General features: G+C 42.9%; 1 protein-coding gene across 1 annotated transcript in view; it reads right to left on the bottom strand.

The window, feature by feature from the left end:
- Positions 1–4546: 4546 nt before the first annotated feature.
- mkxa (mohawk homeobox a) overlaps positions 4547–22298 on the bottom strand; it is a 24056-nt gene continuing 6304 nt past the window's right edge. The window contains exons 4-7 of the mRNA XM_064332411.1: positions 22182–22298; positions 19123–19452; positions 7343–7376; positions 4547–7234 (exon numbers count right to left, since the gene is read on the bottom strand). The exon at positions 22182–22298 is cut by the window's right edge and continues 37 nt beyond it. Of these exons, the coding sequence (XP_064188481.1) occupies positions 7048–7234; positions 7343–7376; positions 19123–19452; positions 22182–22298 (668 nt within the window). The 3' untranslated portion in view covers positions 4547–7047. The remainder of the gene's footprint in view (positions 7235–7342; positions 7377–19122; positions 19453–22181) is intronic.

Genomic DNA, 22298 nt, shown 5'->3' with positions numbered 1-22298 from the left:
ATAGGCTTCGACTTTCACTCTCTTGTTTAAGAGTATCGAGCTGCTATTTATTTATTTATTTATTTATTTATTTATTTATTTATTTATTTATTTATTTATTTATTTATTTATTTATTTGCGCAGTTATATATGGCTTCTATTCTACGACGCATCTAGCTATCGGTGTTGCCTGTTCGGCGACACCTGACTTTTAGAATGAAAATGGAATGCAAAATATTCTGAAAACACCTTATAAAAATCCTGATCCCAGAGCGAGACGCCGATTTCTGAAGAATATCCTAAGTGTATATTTCACGAATTCAAGAAACAGTTGACGTCTGGAGTGGTTGTCATGACTAAGTTGCCATTTTCAAAGGGTGGCATTGAAATCTTCACACTGTACCTTTCGCAGGCTGCATTATCTGTAGGAGCGCAGATAAACTCCACAATCTGCTGATATCCTTGGAGGTCATTCAAGACTGATAATATATAAAGAGGAAGATCTGATTATCACTATGTTTACCTTGAGGCTTAATGTTTCATGTAGCTACAAGAATAATACCCATTTGAGCTTGACAGGAGTCTTTAAAAGCTAAGCTTTTAAAACAGCTTTAATTGGCTTTGGCCCTAAACACATTGGAACTCCTGTTTGCGTTTGTACCACCGCTTCTCATTGGGGGGAAAAAACGACAAGAAACAAACAAACAGAATTGCAAGTGCATTTTCCATTCTGGAGACACAGTTCAATGAGAACTCCTGAATCCGTGTTCTTACTTGCTTCAGATTTTTTTGGCGAGCACGGATGATTTTCAACTGCACAAGTTATATATGGACTTAAACTGTTAAGAAAGATCCCCGGGGAAATGCACATGCATTTTAACTTCTAAATAAGCATCATATGAGACCTATTAAACACTAAAATTAAACAGAGCAATTGTTTATTTAATTCTTTTAATTGTGCATGCTTTTAATAAGCAAATACACATTACTGGAATTGTTTCATAGTAAGTTGAGAATGCTAAGCTTTAGTTTGCCATTCATATTAAGAAGGTGTAGAGGGTGGAGCACAGCCATATAGTAGCTTTGAAAGTGTGTCAGTATGAAAATGACATACATCACAGAATGCACACATTTAAAACTGGAACATGCAGTTTTTAATCATTACCCTTGATTGAATGGCCTGGAACCATGGCCATAGTTTCTGGTCATTACAGGGTCACTAAGTTTTGATCAATATCGTAGAGATTCACAGTTCCCAAAAATCTCACTTATTCACAGAGACCCGGTCCTTTTGGCAAAGTGTCACACTTGCACATTCTATAGTGTTGCTTTTTATGTATTACTAAACATTTTCATCATAGCAAGTCATAATAGCATGCAAGACTTCAGTGCTTTCACTACCAGCAGAAGAGACTGCTCATTTGTGTTTGACACCATTTTTCTTAAAAGAGAAAGGTACTTGTATATGACTGTTAAAATGGATCAATGTATCATCCTTTGGCCAACCAAGGCGTTTTCGTGTGGTTTCTTCACAGTTTATTCAAAGTATCTTTCTTATTTTTCAAATTTATGTTGGTTTCTTGGAAGTTTATTATACGAAATGAAGACAGGAAATATTTTTTACTGCCTTAGGTTTAGCTTACTAAAAGGCAGGCTCTGAAACAAGTTATTTCCCTGCATTAGAATTGAAAACAGAAAAAGAGTTAAACATCTGTGGCTTTAATACAATAATAAAATTCCAAACAAAGCCAACATTCATCTCTGTCTGAAACCAAAACAAAAGATCTTTGGGAGATAATCCATTAAGAAACTTAATACAACAAAATAAACCCCTTCTGTCTGATGCAAACAATAGAGGTACTGCTGCATGCATGTGGAGAGAAAAAAACTGTTTAAAAATGTTTCTGGTACTTTACTTATTAAAGGTTTAATGGAAATAGTCTGGGGGAAAGAAAAAAAAACCCTTGCTCATTTTGTACTGTAGTGAAAATTGTACATGGCTACAGAAACTAAGAATTGCATAATGTTGAAAGCTTGTCTTAATTTAATTTCTCTGAATGCACAAGATTGCTTCCTGTGATGTATGTAGGTAGCAGCTAGTACATTTCTGCGATGATTAAACATTCACTTGGGGACTAAGGGGAAGAGCACAGTACAAACACATCACTTTTATTTCATTACAGCATATGTGTACCATTCATCTAAACCAGTCCCTGATTCAGAAAGCTCCTGAGCTCTGTTTAAACCAGGGCCAGTACAGGTAGGAAGATAAATAACTTAATATCTTGTCATCCAGTAATCTGATGTCTTATGATAATTTTAAGTCATGTTGACATCTGGTTTGGTCCAATATTGCAGCTTTCCAGGGAATGGGAATTAAGACAGAGTCGGGGTTACTCTTAAATTAACTTCACTACAGTGGCCTAATCTTAGATGATAATTTCATATTGTGTGCCCAACAAACTTCTGGGTGTCTGAGTGTGGCATGCACATAGTAAACTGGATTTGTTGTAATAAATGTGTTGTTGGAATTTTACTGTAACTAATTACTTCAACATGGTCGGGTAGTCATATTTCTTCATCAGATAGGAAACGCTTTGCCTTTCACTCAGATGCTTTCTTCGTTCTTTGGTTTCAGTCCTCCTGGTTTTGTCGGACGGCAGCTTAGACTCCAGGGTGGAAAAAAACTGTTCTGGAGTGTGTCAAGTAATTTGCCAAGCGAGCATCTGAGCTTGTCCTTCTCCCGCATCTAGATAACAGCAGAGGTCCCCGATGCTTTTAAAAAAAAAATCTTTCAGCATGTTTGTGTTTCAATGGAAAATATTACTCAGTAGGACTTTGCCGGGTCTATCTGATAAAAAAGAAAATCAGAACCAGAGTCAAGATCCCTGGAATAAAATGATTTCGGGGATGTGTCACGGTTTGTTGTTTCTTTGTGCTGGGTGCATCTTAAATTCTTCCTGAAAACTGGTGATTCACGCGTCCTGTTGAACTATTGACCCTTAAAATCTACGTGCTTGATTAGTGCTGACTGCCAGATACGCACACAGGGCAGGAGGGATATTTTGTGTCACTTCCTGTCATTTTGTTATAAATTCAAATTTGTTGAGAATTGAGTTGACTTTACTGGAAGCCATGAAGCAGTGTGCGCAAAAGCGTTGTCCTCAGTGCACAGCTTCAGCTTGAATTTGGGCAACGGCCCTGTGGTAGAATCATTAAAAATCAAAATTGAGGGAGCAGGCATTCAAAATGGAAGCCTGGAGGACAAAGACAGTGCTGGCTGCTGGCACAGTCTATGGAGTCATTTAGGGCCACACGCTTCCAAGGTCACACAATTCAAGTTTTTTTTTTAAATAATGTGTTTTAGTGATTTATGTTGGAGCACTTTGGGGCCACAACAGCATTCTTGTTTAGGACCACCAAAACCCTAGAGCCAGCTCTGCCAGAGCATAAGGACACTCCAAGTGCATGTGTGCAAATTTGGTTTGTTTAGACTAGAGGCATTAACATTGTTGTTCCAAAGGTCCACATACTTCAAATTTTTTACAAGATGTGTACTCCAAATATATAATCTATTTTGATAAAAATGTGGCTTACTTTAAGCATTCATCATGTTGTTTCAGAATTGCATGCGGCCATAGGTGCTCTCTAAGCCAAATTAGATTTGGAAACAGTGTTGTTTTAACTTAGTGTATCAAGGAAGACTGACTCCTCCGTGCCCTGCAGTCACAGATATAGCCTCATGTTGGGTGTCTAAATGACCAAATTTGCTTAAAATAAGCAAAATGAAAAAAATGTCTTCAAAGCATACATTTCTTTCCCCAGTGATTTTAAGCATTCCAGTATTTGCAATAAATAAATAAAAAAATAAATTGCCTGCAGTGAACTTACATTCAAATGAAGGCAGTTGTTCAGGTGCCACAGCATTCTTTTTTGTGAACTTGGTGTGAACCCAACGGATGAATTCTAGCATTGTGTTTTCTGATTATGCTGTGTACCGTGGGGGGAAGGGGGGATGAATTATTCATCAGGAAAACTAGGCTGTAACATGGCATTTCTGAAATGAGGAGAAGGGCTGAAGTGTATGTGATTTCAGTGGATCACAATCAGCTGTTGAGGTTGCTCGGTGATGGCGACACTATGTATCTGCAGCAATGTTGACATTTATGATCAAAGACGGGTTAGCGTCCCTATCCCTGCAGGTTTAAAGTAATCAATCATGATCCATCAAGATAAAGGGCTATGGGAAATGGATATGTTTGAGGGTCTGAAGATAACAGCAGCAATAGTTGTTTTTAATGCACTTGCGAAAATAGCCATAGTAATGAATAGGGCCTTTTATTGGAGAAGGATTGAATTAAACACATACTGAGAAAAATTACATTTTTCCTTTTAAAACTGTAGATAATACTGGATGCTGACAGAAGGCAGCAGTTAAGTGCATCGACTACTGGTTTCAGTCGTGTTCTTTCCTGATTACTTCTCCTGAATAAACTTTATACATTATCTGCATATAAAATATAACATTATGTTATTAAATTAAATAAAACAAACCAAGGCACTAGCATAAAATATTTTAAAATGTTTATTCATTTCCCAGGAGAAATAGCAATAGTTTTTTTTTTTTAAACACTTTTAAGTAAAAGCAAATCAAACATTATGATGTGATATTATGCATTTGGTCATTGGATAAACATCCAGTCTCTAACAAAAATGGCAAAAAATTATATAATTTAACAAATGGGAAAAAAAATTAACAAACACCAGACTATTTTCACTAGTTTCTAGTTTTTTCCTTTTTTTATACAGTCCTTAATAATTTACATGTTTTCTAAAGTACGAACAGTAACTGTAAGTAAATGCTTTGCGGTTTCAGCTATTGTCCGTGTTCATTCGAGCGGAGTACAGCACCGGACTGTATACAGTTACACGCATGTTCTGCTGGGTCCGACTTACAATGGCCTCTCTATTCTTTGACACCTCTCTGACAGTCAGATTCCATGTGAGGTGAAAGGTGGTTTCCACAAACTTATCAAAGGTATTAGAACCATACACTGTGCCCAGCGGTGCCCTACAGCCTTCCTCAGAGGATCATGGGTATGTAAAACACATGTGGAGCACAGCACCGCATGAGCAAACAGCTCCTGGGCTGACCACAGTCTTTCTTTTTTACTTTCACAGGCATGCTAAAGTAGCAGACCTTACGGGGTATGCATATGAATACGTCTAACACATGGGGCTTCTCCACCCAAACTTCTCAATACTGGCTCAACGGGTCTGCAACTGAACACTAGCACAGGACGGAAAAAAGCAGACCGTAGTGTTTCGTTAATTCACAATAGGTGAACATCTTAAAGTAACTGCAGCTTTTCCATGTCAAAACGCTTATGGCCGCTTGACCACTGCATGTAGTTAGTCAAAACAGGGCCCAACTGCACAAAACAACTATGAATTGTACACTTTGACCGACTAACAGTACCTTCAAGATACACATAACTTTCATCAGCAAGAAGAGCCAACTACTGTTTGCTCATACAGTCATGCTCGATCTTCTCTCAGTTCAATACTGGGGATTCATTGCAACTAAGAGTATAACATATTCACATACTTTATACGATTGTATGGAAAATCCATTGTGTAAAACATACAGAGAACAATAGTTAATGTGGTATGGAAAAAAGAAAAAACATTCAATATAACAGAGCAACTGACAAAAACAAACTGACAGAAACAAACCGTTGAACACTTGCTCACTGACAGAGAAATAATACTGAAACACGTGATTTAAAAAAGAAACAAAAAAGTCAAACACATAGGCCCGTCTCCAGCTTCTTGTAAACAACAATTTGAATGTAATTTTAAACATCTGACAGGAGAAAGTGGATCAAAAAGGCTGGTGAACTTGTCTTGAAAAAAAAGCATTTTAAGTATCTTGGTTTGAACAGAACCATATGCAAAGGCAGAATTATTAATATAAACACAGAATGATAACACAAATAAAGAACCTCCCTTTTCGGTTATGACCTCAGCTGGTTTAAAAAGCTGGTCTTTTACTGGAAAGTATGAAAATAAATCATGACAAACCTGAAGACCTGTATACATGCATTTGCAAAAACATGTTTGAGCTTTTGAGGCGAAAGGTCAAAAGCTCCAAACCCCCAGGTCCCTTGACTTGGAACACAGAATCCAAGGACAAGGTGTTAAAAGGCAGCGAGGGAAGTCAGTAACCATTGGCCATGGGCACGGTAAAGCTACCCAATCAGTTTTCCCTCTGAACCACTCACACCAAAAGGTCCACTGACTGAGCTGGCATATCTGTGTGTTCACAGTTATTGTTGGCAGGTCATTGTTTCTCTGGGTGAGACACAACAGTGTTGCATTTACAGTCATAATGAGAAGGCAGACAAAACATGTGCAATGGCATCAGACCCTTGACACAGCATGCGTCTGTGTGTTTGCGCATGTGTGTGTGTGTGTGTGTGTGTTTGCCATACGGTGGCTTAAGAGTGGTAGGTGTTATTTAAGGTCAGCTCCACCCCAAATTCAGACCCGGCCCTCATTTGCACTGTCAGAGGGAAAAAGGAAAGAATAGTCAGAATAATTATCTTAGCAGTCTCTTAAATAACACAGTTTTAAAACTGTGGTTTATATGCCTCTCTAAAAACAATGAAAAGCCTTATATTTCAGAGCACAATGTATCATGGACAGTATTATTAGCATTTGTTTTCTTTCATTTTTGCTTCAAAAGGCACTTTGGCAACATTAGAATACAAATTTAGGAATACAAAATGTCAGAATTATCAAATAACTTAAAAAATATAAAAGTGTCTCGTTCGGAATACTGCAGCTGACAGCAAACTAAATTATCAACACTTGTTTAATGCATGTGCATGAAAACAAACACAATAAATGTTTAAGACTACAAAAACATCTTTACAATACTTTCTCTTCCCTATACTTTCCTGTAATAAAAAAACAAGTGCTCAGTCTCCATTGATTTTTTTTTTTTGAAGGTCTTAAATCACTGGGATCTTCAGTGGAATGCTGCACGGGTGAGACTCCGCTGGGCTAATACTTCTGCACCATGGGTACTTTGACAGTCTTTATTTCTGATATATGGGAGGACTTCTGGATGATGCAGCTGGTCGTCCCTGATACGCTGTCCTTTCCATGGGCGAGGTTGGTCAAGGCCATGGCTGCGTTGATTTCCTTCCAGTACGTCTCGTCTTTGCCTCGAGCCTTCTCCTTTGGCGCGCTGCGGTTGTACAGGAAGAGAGTTTGAGACCGAGGTTCTTAATTGTTATTAATAATAACAGGTACCGGCTCTGGAATAAGGTGGAAGGAATCCGTAAAGCACACTCACCTGTCATATTTACTTGATCCATGGTCCACAGTCTCTGAAAGCACAACAGCAAAATTATTTTTAAAATGACTTCTGAAATGTACCAAATGTACCAAGTTCAATGAAGATTAATTATTAAAAATTCCAGACATGCGGTCTGCAAGTTCCCTCTGTTAAACAACATGTATTTCTTTGTTTTTATAGTTGATTACAATGTAGAAAACATGGCCAATGAGAGCCTTAATGGTGAAAAATGCCAGTGCGATTGCTCAGTGAAGGAACTACAAATACTACAAATTTCCTGAGACGTTCATTTCAGCAAAGACGAGAGGGGCATCTCATGGTAAGAGAGTTCCACTCCACCGCTGTTCAGTGGGTGGCCAGACCGGCACTTTATTTTCACAAGAGAAACATGAGAGGAGAATTGAGGGCTCATTAAGGAGTGAAACTGGCCTGTAATTTGGGTAAAGTAGTATCCCCCAACCCGCACCGCTTATCCTTCATTGTCCCTCCGAAAGCGTGTGCGCACCAGCGGAGAACGCTGCCGAAGCTCAGGTAGGCTCCTGAGGGGGAGGAAGCCCGTGAGCTAACGCTTGGGAAAGAGGCCGGCGAGAGGCCGGGGGCTGGAGCCTGCGGTCGGCCCCCCCTGAGCTCCGCCAGGGCTGGAGCCTCTTCTGAGGGGAGGCTGCTGGGAGTCCAGGGATAGCAGAGAGTTTACCCGCTGATGATGACACGGGCTTGGCACCGCCATCAGCCATAAAATGAAGAGAGAACCTGGATTTCCTGCTTGCACATCTTACTGGCACGCCCTCCGTATGAACAAAAGATAAATAAAAGCGGGACTCCGCTGAGCTTTTAAAGCGGAAGAGGAGAACGTGGGAGGAGGGTGTCGACTGAAATCTATGTGGTGATGCTGCCAGCGAAATTTTCGTTTTATGTCATTTTGGCATGGTAGTGGAACTGCTTTTTTAAATTTTGACCTAATAGCGAACACCTTGATGAGGCCTGGCTGCATCCGCTCACTGAGACTGGCATGGATTCCCGCTGCACTGTTTTCGGTACGTGCGCTGGGCTGCTGTCTCCATCGGATGGGCTGCATCTGCTCTGCGTTACGATGACCGGCTTTCCAGAGTCCTCCAGCCTCACAACCGATCATTTATGGGGGGATGGATATTCCCTCATGAAACGTTTGTTTGCGTCTACCAGCCCCCTTGCTGACAGTCCCAGCAGATTCTTGCCACCACTTTACATTCTGTCTCATCTTGCACTGGGAATACGTTTTTCTCACAATTAGAATGTCAACTATCCCCACAAGTAATAGCCTGAGGTACAAGCTTAAATGCACAGGCCTGTTAACAACATTAATGCCATCACAGCAACTGTGTGCCTCCAGGTCACTCCATTACAGTGACACCCCCTTCCTCTTTTTTTCAACTCCCAAGTCTCTCTCTATTCATCTTGAGCAGTTCACTTTCCAAAATCTAATCTTCCTCCACCTCCCCTCTCCCCTCACCACCACCTCCACCCCCTCAGCGTGACTCTGATCCAGACTCTTTTTATCTTTAAGCGCTAGCAGCACCTAATAATTCAAAGTGTCTCCGCTTCTTTCGGCTGTTTTTCAGGAAAAAAACGTCCTCACGTGCCATGACCCAGACTGACAGCGGACATTATCCAACCTTATGAAGGCCAGCGCGAGTCCTGATTGTGAAATCTCCTGTTGTTTCTCATTTATCATCCCGGAGCAATTTAGACCCGCCGAGCGACCGGCTCCTTTAAAAAAAAAATTTTTTTTTTTTAAGGCCGGTTCACAGAAAGAGTGCGGCGTGTTACAACACCGCGGCTGGGGACCCCTCCCTCAGCGCGCCGTTCTGGCGCAGGCCCCCGCGCGGCCCTCGCGCGGCTATCTGCGGCGGCCGTCTCCCGCCCCGGGAGACTAAACACAGCAAGGTGTTTAAGGCTGACCGCTCTCAGGCAGACCGGCCAAAACAAATGCAATTATGTTTCTTTCTTAGTTATGCGAAGAAAAGCTATATCTGTTGTATGTCAAGACTACAATCATTTGTTCCACAGCTTCACGGGCCATTTACAGCCTTGAAATTATTACAATATCCCCCCCCCCCGCCCCCGTCGTTCTGCTTCAGTTTAGCTTCTACGTCTCTCCATGTAATGGGTTATGCTGGAGTTAGCCAGTGTAACAGTGAGCTAACAAAAACAGCTTTAATGCGCATCACTGCTGCTGCACAGGCAGACATGGCAGTGGGGAAGGTTTGATCAAAATCTTACAAACGCCGAATCACTTTCATATGCTTGCGATTGTCATATCACAGACACATCAGTAACGATGCCTGTTGTTTCGAGTATTTACAAAAAGAAAGAAAATAAAAGTTTTCAGAACCAGATATCTGTGTGCCAGACTACATTTAAGCTAACCCTGGAGAAGATTGCTTCTACACAGTGTTAATTTAACTCTAACAGATACTCTGTTAGATAGCTCTAACTCTAACAAAAGGGACCATATGTAGACTGTAACAGTTTATTTAACACTGAACGTTTCATGCTGTAGTGGTTGTAGCCGAGCAGCCAGAACATTTTTGGGGATGGCTGCTTTGTTCTCCATGGTGGGCATCCGCTCTGCACCAGCTGGGTGAAGCAGAGTTTCCTTAAAGCTGGGACCGCCTGAGGCCTTGTCTGGGGGTACGCAGACCTGACAGCGGGGCGTGGCCGCGCGGTTCGGCTCTCTCCAGAGAGCCCGGACCAGCCAGGACAAACCATGGCTTGGGGAGCCACGGACAGAAAATTGGAAGGCAACCTCAGAACGCTAATACAATTTCCAACTCTGCCCTGCCTAAAACATCGAAAACTGGGATTCTTTAAAACAAAGCCTAGGCCAAAGAAACTATAAATCATTAATAAATCATAGCGGGGCTATTTTTTTTTTGTTTTGTTTTCTTTTGCTACTGAATGTCTATCCATTTCACCCATCCAGTTCTGTCACACTTCAGTTTCATTTTTCTTTTTCCACCACGGGAAAAACTGCCTATGATGATTTGTAATTTTCTTGTTGCTGTTATGAGGAAAAACCCATACCCAAGGCTCACTCAGTCTACATCCTGACATAAAACAGAGGAAACCGGCAGGCGAAAACGACTAAACCAACCACTGAAAAAAAAAAAGCAACCGACATAGCCAACAAATTGAAGACAAATAAATGCACCTGCCTGAGAAGAAATTATCATGGGCGGCTATAGTTGTTGTTGTTAGCAACGGATTGCAATAAACACATTGTCCTGTATGCAAGATTTAAGGCTGCATTGAATTAAAACAGAAGACAAGCATATGCCTCTGTAAATCTGCACAAATACACAAACTACACAGACTGAGGCTGCAATCACTACAGCTTTGGACGTTCCAAAGAAGTATAAAGTAACTGGACTACGAAATGCTTTCTTGTCTGTCCGGTCCTTTCCACAGAAACTCTATGCCGGAGAGGTGGGGGTAAAAGGGCGGGGGGGCTCTGGTATCACAATAGATTAATCAGTGCAACCACCACAATGCAAAAAAAAAAAAAAGTATAAAATAAAATAAAATTTATTTGACCTTTTTTATATAGCTTTTTTCGCTAAATAAGACAAAAACATTGCCAATGACGTGAGCTAGTTTGACTACTTTGAAGATTTGCCAATGGGGTAAGAAAACTTCACTTGTCAAGCAAACAGTCAATTTAAACAAGCTAGGATTTTCCATCTAAGTCTTGTGACAAGACTAAAATTATTGGTTAAACAGTTTTTGGCTGGACCGCAACAGCGGGGCCAAACCTACAAACGCGAATCTCTGTGACAGAGTGACTGAGTGAGTGACTGAGTGATGAAGTTACACCATTGGTCGGCCGGATCACGTGTCTCATGACAACCAAATAAACAACAGCGCGAGTACAGCATTTTCTCCTCAGGTAGAGTGACAAACAGGGCAGAGGATAGGATTACGTTACTGGAGAACAAGAAAGAAGGTAGATTTAACTAGCTAACCTTAAGTTTAAGCTAACGTTAAGCTAACGTTAAGTTAGCTAGTTAAATATATTTCATATTCATATTTCATATTTTTAAATGACCTATTGATATTCACTCTGACGCCGGCGGCACGTGCGCACCACCCAGGCACAACAAAACCCTTTCCCCCGCTGCTGAAAAAAATCCTAGAGGAAACACTGTTAGGTCCAGCCATATAGGGTTTAACCTGGTCTTTCAGTGTACCCCTTTAAGCATGAACAAATTTAACTGAAGGTCTATCGGGATTTTATAACAATATCAGGATTAATTTGGAGGCCCAGTGTGACAACAGCTTGCTATATGTCACGGAAGCGCATCAACACAGCAATGCATGTGGCAGAAACTGTCTGGAGACACAATTCAACGTCACAGCCCAAATACAACGATACCTCCTGTTAGCTTACTGTATATAGCAGCTCATAACTTTTTAAGGATGGCCTAAACAAATGAAGTGTGGAGAACACAAACCAGACCCTGTTATAGTTTCTCAATTGATTTCATTTCCAAGTAAGTTCATTACCATTGTCTCTACTGGCTCACTTTATTGAAATAAAATAGATTTTAATCTCGCTGGTTGGTTCATCAACAGTGTTCCTCGCTGTTAAACTGACTACATGGTGGAGTGAAACAAATAATAATTTTGACAGCTGCTGTATGTGTGTTTCCAGTAATGAAAATTTTGTCGAAAGCGACATTTTCATAAGGTATTGGAGAAGCCTTGCTTCAGTCAAAAATTCCCTGAACCCCACCCACTGTGTCTGTATGATATCATAAACAAGATTCTATTACATCATAAACAAATGTGGGCTCTGTGACATCACAAGGAAACGAGGGCTCCGGGCAGAAATGAGGGCACCAGAGATTCCGTTTTCCCCCCACACAAATGGTCTGTGGCATTTTATAATGTCAAAGGGAGTCTGTGAATAAAGTTAAGGATGGCTTGGCACCTCCGTGGTCTTTGCGTCACCTCGCCAAGGAGACAAATCATTCCTGACCAGCCTCTACAGCGCCAGCCCCTCCCCAACATTCCACATCTCTGCAGTGCAGCTCAGCGCCAAAGACCGCTGAATCACACCATTACTGTCAGAGAGGGCTGCTGTCTCTCCACGGCTAAAGAACACATTCAAACGTCTGGAAGACAAAACAGGGAAACGTTTATTTTTTATGGAGCGGTTCGCTTCTCTGGAAGAACCACACCGCTTTTAACACGATCCAGCAAGCAAAACGTCAATAACTGTGCTTTAAAACAAGACGGCACCCGATGCAGGTTGTACCATGCATAACACCATACGACCGTATTTATACCCAGCAGACCAATACATGGTACACAATACCACATAACACCAACGGCAATCTCCCCTGCTCTTAGACTTCCTAATTGTTTTTTCCACTCTGAGGTTTCTGGTTTTCATTTCACAGAGCAAAAACTATGAAAGCAGTTACTCAAATGACTATGATTGTATCCTAGAATTAGCTTTACATTTTTCTTATAAGTAAAAGCCATAACTGGGGTCAAGATTCACTGACATTCAAACCAAAATGGAAAGTTTTGAAACTGCAACTCCTGGCAATCTCTTACAGGCTCTGTGCTGTTTTAATCTGACTGGAGCGAGATTACACCTACCAACTGGTACCCCTGCCGTAAAAATTTCCATGTAAATTCACCACAAACACACTCTTTTTCTCCCTTCACTGAACATTCTCAAGTCTTAAAAAAGCGTCATTTTTAGACAATTGCTTTGTCCTATTCAGAATTCAAATTTTAAGCGCAGACAAAAGTAACACCCTCATCTACATCACATCAATTTCACACAAAAAAAAACTTTCATAAAAACACAGCTGCATTTGTTGCAGGCACAAAGATAAGACCGCCTTCCCTGTTTAAACCTCCTTTCACCGATTCAGACAGCGCGGCCTCATTCTTCACGAGAAGCAGTAAACACTATCTAATCACCCCTTACGAATCAGCATAATGACAGGGCTGCTCTCGGCTGAAGTGTTCGGAATGAAAAAGTAAATAAGTTGTAGGCTCACGATGCGCTGTTTCGGGTTTGGCCCTGCCAGACCGTGTGTAACACCAGGACTTCTCAGAAGTGAACCGGGCCTCAAACGAGATTAGCAGAACAGAGCTTTATACACTTCTGCCACAGATGCTTGGCACGTATTCCGTTATCACAAGACTATGTTCCTAGGATCTGAGTTGAGAGCAGAAATCTCCTAAGAACTGGCAATTCATTTTTGTCCCCTGTAAGGGACATGATATATTCAACACAGAAAAATACCCTGTGTTAATTAAACTCTTAACACAGTACACATGCGTTCAGTTGAACTCTGTACGAGTTGATGTAACACTGAACGTTTTACTGTGTGCTATGCTGAAAACTACACTAAAAGGGACATTCAATAAAAATAAAATAAATATTACTTTTGAAAATATTTTCACCGCAACATATTTCTGCCATCCAAGATACCAGCAGTATGTCAAAAAGATTTAAATATGTAACCTTTTTTCTGCTGGCTCTATATAATAACTAAGATCTTTATAGCAGGAAAGCACACAAAATGTGACCAGTAAGGAACCAGTGTACAATCATTGAGGAGGTATTAATAATGCAACAGTATCTCCGATGGTGTGTGCCAAGGCAATACTACTGATGGCAAAACTATTACACAGCTGGGGTACAAGCAATAATCTTTCACGGAAAAATCCATATTATGTGTCTCCGATCTTCCAAAGAAATAACTAGATATTTTATGTTTTCTTTGCAGTAAATGAAGAAGAAGGGGGATTTAACTTAGAGACTTTTTTTCTGGACAAAAATAGTCTGGAGTGATAACCAAAATGATACGTTTGTGCTGTAGTTCAGTTAGCTCCATTATGTGGTAATCACATGGTACAGCCCTGAAGCTCTGACAGACCTCACCAGACCTGTCCAGACCAACCAACTGTGGCCTACGATAGCTTCTAGAACAAAGTTAAACCAAGAACATTCCAGGTCACAAGACCACTACAGTACTTCAGTGATATGCTTTTTTTTCTTTTGTTTGTTTGTTTTTGTTTCTTCTGAATCCTACAGAGACAAATCTTTCTATGTAGTGAAATTGATCATGATGCAATTTTCAAATGGAATGTGAAATGTGAGCAACAAAAAATCAAAGGCCATGGATGGGAAGGAGATGGGAAGGGTGGGGGGGGGGGGAGGGGTGGGTGAGGGTCTTATCCAGTGCAGCTGTTATTCATAATGGGGCCCATTAGCTTTTTCTATATGCGTTTGAACACCTCGCCAGCCTTGACACCGACTATTTCTAAAAATGACCAGCCAAGGGAACTGCATTACTCATTAAAGCCAATTCTTCGCTCTGAAAGGAAAGATCTCTCCCACCGCAAGTCAACACAGCTTGTTGGGTTTGTCAGTTTACACTGTTGTGCATAACTATCGTCTGAACCACCAATGGCATATCTGTGAAATTAGAAGACCTACAATCGGCGGTTTTGGAATCAGTCTGTTCACAGCCAAACTGTTTCAGCTGCAATGCTTATCTCACCCCTATCCAGCGTTGGCAGAGACAGCAGTCTACGGAACGCTCCTGCAACGAATGTGTTGGGTGGGCGCGCTGTCAACGCGCTCTCGCTAAATTTTACACTGCAGACGGCTTCCTTCCTGAACGCATAAACACACACAGGCATACACACTTTCTGCTAAAAACTGTGCAGGATGAATTCTCCTGAGAGTTTTTTTTTCTGTTACAATTGAAAACCCAGACTGGTCACTTTTTTCAGGCTGGTTCTCACAGCGCTGTGGTCTAGTGGCAGTCACCGGCTTCGCTTCCTGCCTTGTCTTTGGGCTTCGGGTTTCGAACACAAAATATGCCGGCTACCAGTGTCCCCTGAGTCACCGGGCGCTATGTTCACTGCCCGGAAGCTTCTGTTTATTCTGCAGAGCTATTCCTGCTTTCCTTTCCCAACAGCCTGACTACAGACTTAAAAAATTCTGATAATCTGCTTCATGATGAATTACCACTCAAGTTTACAAAAACTTGAATCTGGACTGAAGAAATCTTGGCCCTGCGGTGTATCTGGAGCTGTTGTTTTATTTTTCCTCATTTAACAGACGTGCGGAAAACACAGCAAGTTCTTACACTGGCTTCCCTAAGACTCCCTGTTGATATTTCACATCCATTAGTCTCACAATCTGCACACTGTCACCATGGAATTGAAAAAAGTATCCTCCTGGCTGGATGAGTATTTGTTTCACACAGCAACCAAAAAGCTGCAAAAAGGGTTCAAGTGATTTAGCTCTCTCTCACCAGCTTCCTGCTGTTACTTAATGTATTGTTACTCTGTGTAAAAAAATCTGATTTTACAAGATGAGTGAAGTGGTCTCATTTCAGATATAAGGTGAGAACAATGGCCCACATATCCAATGAATTTCAGTAACCGTCTTTATATAGCAACTCAATGGCCTTCTTATCCCTCATAAAACCGAGGATTTAATGAGGCAACAATTCATTCTATTTTTGTTTCCATTCTGACAACACCTAGTGCTTCAATAACTCATCCAGGCCAAACAGGATTTGCTCAAGACCAGTGAGGTGAAATGTTCTGGAACAGTGTGGGCATCACTGTCAGCACTGAGAGGCCACTCTCAAATATTGCATGAATAATTAGCACGTTTGGGATTACTTGGATGGCACTCCCACCTTCTAAAACTCTCTAAAATCTCCTTGTATCTGAAACATAAAAAACTGTATGAACACAGCACGGATGCCTTGTTGGTTCTAACCAGCTATGGGCCGGACGTGGTTTGTATAAAATGTTTCCATTTAGGGAGATGGTTTTTAAGCACTTTTTAAACAGTGTACAATTCTCCAGGATTCAATAACTGTCTGGCACCAGCTGTGACCTAATTTGAATGGCTCTTACGAGTCTCCCTAGCCTATTCAAACACTACTGTTTTCATTTAACATACTTCAGACTCAACTATGTGTTAAATGTGGCCTGCATTTAAAACAAGTCACTGTAATGCCATAAATTACAAGTGAGCATCCAGTGACCTCTTGGGCAAGAAACCTGCTCCAAAGAGGCACAGGATACCTTTCTAAATGCCGCAAATAAACAGCATTTTAAAAAGGAACTGTTAACACAGGGCTTGCATGCCCAGCAATTCTTTGAAAGAAAGAATTTCAAATCCATTCATGGGTTGTGTTATAATACGTGGGAAAAAAAAACTATTGGACAAGCAATTACATTTTCAGATTTCAATGGAATAACGTAGTATTTACAAAGAACCACTCACTGTGTAGTTCAATAAAAATCTCCCAAAGTGCACTGTGTTGAAAGGGCCAGCAAAACAAACAAAAATGAATTCAATCCATCAACAAAATTTTTCCCTGGACAATATTACACAACACTAAGGAAAATTATGATGTGCATCATATCAAAAGGGAGGGAATCCCACGCAGCGAAAGAAGGGGAAATAAACACAGAGAGATTCCTGGCTTTTAATATCCCATTAAAGGGTCATTTGGCATAAGCTCCCTGGCATGAGTGATGGGGCTCTTCCTCGTTTCTCCGCGTTCTCAGTGAAATGCTCCTACGGGGCTTTTTTTTGTTTCGTCGAAGGCCCCAGGATTTCCGCTGGAGCGTCAGAGAGAGGCGAAGCCCACCTCGCCCCGCCGCGCCTGTACGCACGCTGCAGCGGAGGCGGGGCCTTTTAGCCGCGGCCGGCCGTCCCGCTAGCGTAAGGCTAAGCTCAGTGGAAAGCCGCGGCGCGGGCAGAGGCACTCTGACTCAAACCGCCGGTGCCAGGGGGCCGGAGCGCCGCCCGCGTGCGTCCCTGCTCAAAACCAGAGAGACGCAGGGCTGCAATCTCAGACCTTCTGCGACCGGCGAAAAAAACCTCAGCACTTTCTCCACCGCAAAACTATCTCGGAATGGTCCAGAGACAAATTTAAAGAGGAAATGATGCAAATTAAAGATTAAAGTTTCTTTTTACCTCAATAATATGTTTCTCTGTCTCTCCCTCTCTCTCTCTCTCTCTCTCTCCCACACACACACTCACACTCACACACACTCACACGCACACACACGCACACATACACTCACACACACACACACACAGACTCACGCACACGCACACACACACATGCAAACACACTCACACGCACGCACGCACACACACACACTCACACGCACACGCACGCACACGCACACACTCACACGCTCACGCTCACGCACACGCACACGCACACGCACACGCACTCGCACACGCACACGCACACGCAAACACACTCACACGCACACACACACACACACACACACACACTCACACTCACACACACACACACACACACACACACTCACACTCACACACACAGTTCATAAAATTGTTTCTCCCCACACGTGTTTAGGCAGTGACTAGTTAGCAGGTGTTCATGAGAACTACCCAGGGAACCCATGACTTTCAGAACGTTGTGTACAGCACGCTCAGGCTTCACATCGTGACGCACAGAATAACCATTACCCATAATGCTTGCTCCCAGAGAGGGTCTAATCTGCCTATCTCCACGGCAGCAAAGAGAGCAGGAATAAATTGGGCCCTAGAAGAACAGTCTCCGCAGACAAAGTGCAGATAATTAGGATAATCTGGGTAAACAGGTGTGAAGTGAGCCCACTGGGGGCTGTGGAGAGCCGCATACCACAGGGAAACAGTTTCTCCATATGGTACAGCACAAGGTTCGGACTTCCCAAAATCTGAAGCCCTCATTTCTACATGCCACTTTTCTGATCAGTGACTCAAGTTTATACGTCCGTGAGAAGACCACTACTGGGACATGCCGATAGGTTTAAGGGAGCACAAACTGACCTTCACAGCCAGAATAGACACGAGACACAATATCATATTCCTGCTCATAAACCCTTCCATGGTCACAGGCTATCAAACTATGAACCTTAAACAAAGATGAACTCCGACAGCACCACATACTGGAAACCACCATACAGTAGGCATTATGAAAACATAGATGTTTGATACAAGAGGATGAAACACTGCTATTTAAATGTATATTTACAAAAACTGAAGAGTGTTCAGTACAACCATAGTATGTTCACAATGTTGTTTTCTCAAAAAAGTTATGGGAAAAGAACACAAGAAGACGCCCAACAAGATAGTGACACGAGGACATGAAAACATTTTCCCACTCGGCACACAGACGGCCGCTGTTGAAACAGCAGCGCGGCCCTCGTCTACGCCCTGCGTCCCCGAGTCAGCACACCGCTCCGTTTCAGCGGCTCTGCGTGTGGGCATCAAAGGGGCCGCGCGCAGCTGCCGGCGTGTTAAAGCACGCTCCGCTCCCGGTGTTGTGACTCCGCCGTCGCCCCCCCAACCACCGCCCCCACCCCCCATTGTGAGGGGAATGAGGCGAATTCCTGCCTCCTCCGTCTGAGAGAGAGAGAGAGGAGGCGAGACTCGCGAAACCTCCTAATGAAAAAAGTTCTCCTTTCTTCTCCCGCACCGCGCGCGGGAAGAGTCTCGCATTCCGCCAGAGGAGCCGTGTAGCCGCAAAAAAAAATTAAAAATAAAAAAGACGCTACGGAAAGAGAGCCGCTGGGAGGCCGGAGTTCTAAACAGCGGGGACGATGACAGAAATAAGCCCAAATGTGGTGGTGGTGGGGGGCTGAGGGGGGGTGGGTGAGGGGGGCGCAAACCTGCGAATCTCCAGGGAGACGGAATGTGCGGACTGCGGGCCCCTTACCGGCTCGGTAGACGAAGTTGGCCTCCGTCTCGGAGGAGGACGGGGAGAGCAGCTCGTCGTCGTACTCGTTGGAGCTGAAAGACCCTGAGTGGTTCCTCTTGCGCGCGTCCAGGACGGCGTTGGAGGCCATGACGTGGCGCAGCGAGTCGTTGAGGTACCGGTGTAGCAAGCTGCTCTTGTACTTGGGCGGAGAAACGTAATCCTCTCCCAGCGCGGCGTCGGCCCTCAGCCCCGCCCCCATGACCGCGCCCTCCTTCTTGATGACACTTTGGTACATGGGCTTGCTGAACTCGACCGCGCCCGTCTGGGTGTGCGTGGGGTTCTCTCCATCTGCATTTGGTGGGGGTGTCGCGGGGGGGGGGGGCGACAGTGGTACAACAGGAGGGGGGGAAAAAACAACAAGCTGTAAGTTCGAACCACAGGCCTGGGCAACACAAAGATCTTGATAATTCTTGTGGCAAAGTTTTGCACAATAGCGAAAACTATCGAGTTACTTTCAATATTCATTATTCTGCATCCAGCTGTGCTCGTTTTCCTCAACCTACAACATCACGTAGCTTGCCTGCAAAGAAATGCAACACGGACAGCCAATCACACCACAGGAATAGGCCTATGCAACAGCTTGCACATTGTTGACGAACACACTCAACACTGATAAAGAAAGACACCAAGCTGAACAAATCTGCAAGCGACAGAGCCTGTGTAGCCTCCAAGGACAAGGCAGTTGTTGGAAGCGAGCTTCAGAGTGAACGCTATAATGAAAGAAATCCTTGGTACCTTCACGTGTACGTCCACAATAAAACACTGGAATGTGTTTCTCAGAATATTTATTCAGTACAAGAAGCAGTCTAAGGTAGCCAGGAGCTGCCTGCACCTCCGGAAACTGCTGCTCCCATTTCAACGTTCCCTTGCTGATGTCCTTTACGACACCACAAGAACCCCTAAGCTTGCTTTGAACTCGCTGGTCGCTCCGTGTCCTTCCAGCACTTTTCTAAGTCGACTGTTTCCAGTTTCTCCGTAACTGACACACATTGGCTACATTTTTTATGACATTAACATACAGTTTGTAATATTTTTGTTTTTGATAAAGCAAGTTAAGAATTTTTTTTTTTTTACAAGCAGCTGTCAACTACAGACAGGATGAAAAAAAAGTCATTTCTAATGAGATCCAGATTACAGCTTGTCTAATTATTGGTATTAAACTAAATGATTTTTAGCGACAACATGAGAGCATATTTAAAAAACATTGTGTATCTTAGGTGTTCCTATTTATAAAACAAGCTATATGTAGATATATGAATGAAAAGTTGATTCTGTTTAAAATAAAAACAATTTAAAATTTAAGCCATCAATGAACCCTCTGATTTCTTCATCTTCAGCCCTAATATCTCACATTCAGTCCTGAGCTGAAAATCCTCTTCAAATATTGCGACAATTATCGTTATCAACCAAAATAAAAAAATATACAGTTTTAGGCTGTATTACACGGGGCTACTCTACCATACTCCCGACCGCAGTTCCACTTCATAGCATCTGCTCAAAGCTCTTTATAGAACTGTAACCCATGCCAGTTTCTTTCTCTTTCCATCAAAAGTATGTATCTGTTATTCTTTGTAAAAACAAAATAATTGCCAGTAAGCACTTGGGCTGAACTAGAATGCTGGCCGCACTTGCTGACAGAAAACGCTAAGGATAAAAAATGGTGCTGAAAATCAGATATCCTCGGGAGGGGGAGGAGAAATCAAGAGAACTATGTTCGAGGTGCTGTCAGTGCCAGCTCTGTAATTGGATAATTTGGGTACGTCTGAGTTCTGATTAAGTCAAGGCCAACTTATAATTACGGCTTCCACATATCAGAAACACATGGATCCATTCCCCGAGCCCCCCCAACATCAGGCAGCAGATATATGTGGTACCAAAGCGTACTGCCTGTCCTTTAGGGAGGTAAACTTTCAGGTTACATTTAAAAAGTCAGCAGTGTGGTGCAGCGGTTAGGCAACTGGACAGGAAGTGGCAGACTCAGAAATTATGGCCCAGCCATTGTGCCCTTGAGCAAAGCAGTTCATCTGAATTCCTTCGGTAAATATCCAGCTCGTGTAAATGGATGTTAAATGCAGGCAATGTGCTCTACAGTATGTTGCCTTGGATGAGGGCCTTTTGCTAAGACAATCAATAAAAATAATAGTTCAGGGCTTGTGCCAGCTAGAGACAAAATAAACTTTGCTAAGCTGTCCCATGCCTATGTCCCCATAAGAGATTCACACTCCCAGGTCACAGAGGCCATGCTGGGAGCAGACTGAGGGTGTCGAGCTGCCAGCGTATTCATTAGGGGAGGACATAAACACACTATAACCCACATAAACACACACACACATACACACGCACGTACGTGTGCACACATAGACACCTGCACACATGCACAGGTATGCATACATATGTGTGCACACCTACACACATACAAACATACACACTCACACACGCACACCAACACACACCCACACACACACACACACCCAGTGTTTGTAATATTTAGGACGAAAAGCAACTGGCAAATACTAAGCATACAAACACACACACACACACACACACAAACACACACACTCAGTGGCTGTAACAGTGAGGACGAAAAGCAACAGGCAAATACTGAGCATTCTTCCCTAACCCACAGTATGTGTATTTTCTCCTGACGGATCTAATTATGGCACTCGGTGTAGTACCGCATCGCAGCACGGAGCATGCAGTGTGAGTGTGTGTGTGTGTTTGTGTGTGTGTATGTGTGAATGTGTAAGTGTAAGACGCAGTTTACTATAAAGACTGCAATAAATATGAGCCTGAAACATCTGCAGGCTGTAAGCCAGACTCTGCCCCTGTGTTCAGCCTTCAACCCCTGAGGGTGTGCTAATGACAGTCTATCATCCACGCGCTTGTGTGGCAGCGCGTCTCCCTTTTTACACGTCTCACACCCACAGTGCGCTACCTTTCAGCGGCAGGGCCTCTCTTTCCCGTTCTCTTATGTTCTGTAGGTGTGGTTTCAGTTTCTGCAGTTGAGTGTGCAGTACCTTCTGAGCACGTGTCCTCACTGCTCACGCTCAGCCTCTCAGCGTTCCCCTGCACGTATTTGTTATAGAGCTTGATCCGCAGGGCCCAGCTGAGGTCTGGCTGCCTGACCGTGTTCT

The sequence above is a fragment of the Anguilla rostrata genome, chromosome 4, assembly GCF_018555375.3.
Source record: "Anguilla rostrata isolate EN2019 chromosome 4, ASM1855537v3, whole genome shotgun sequence".
In the NCBI taxonomy this organism is placed as follows: Eukaryota; Metazoa; Chordata; class Actinopteri; order Anguilliformes; family Anguillidae; genus Anguilla; species Anguilla rostrata.
This window is presented reverse-complemented; position numbering and strand designations above follow the sequence as displayed.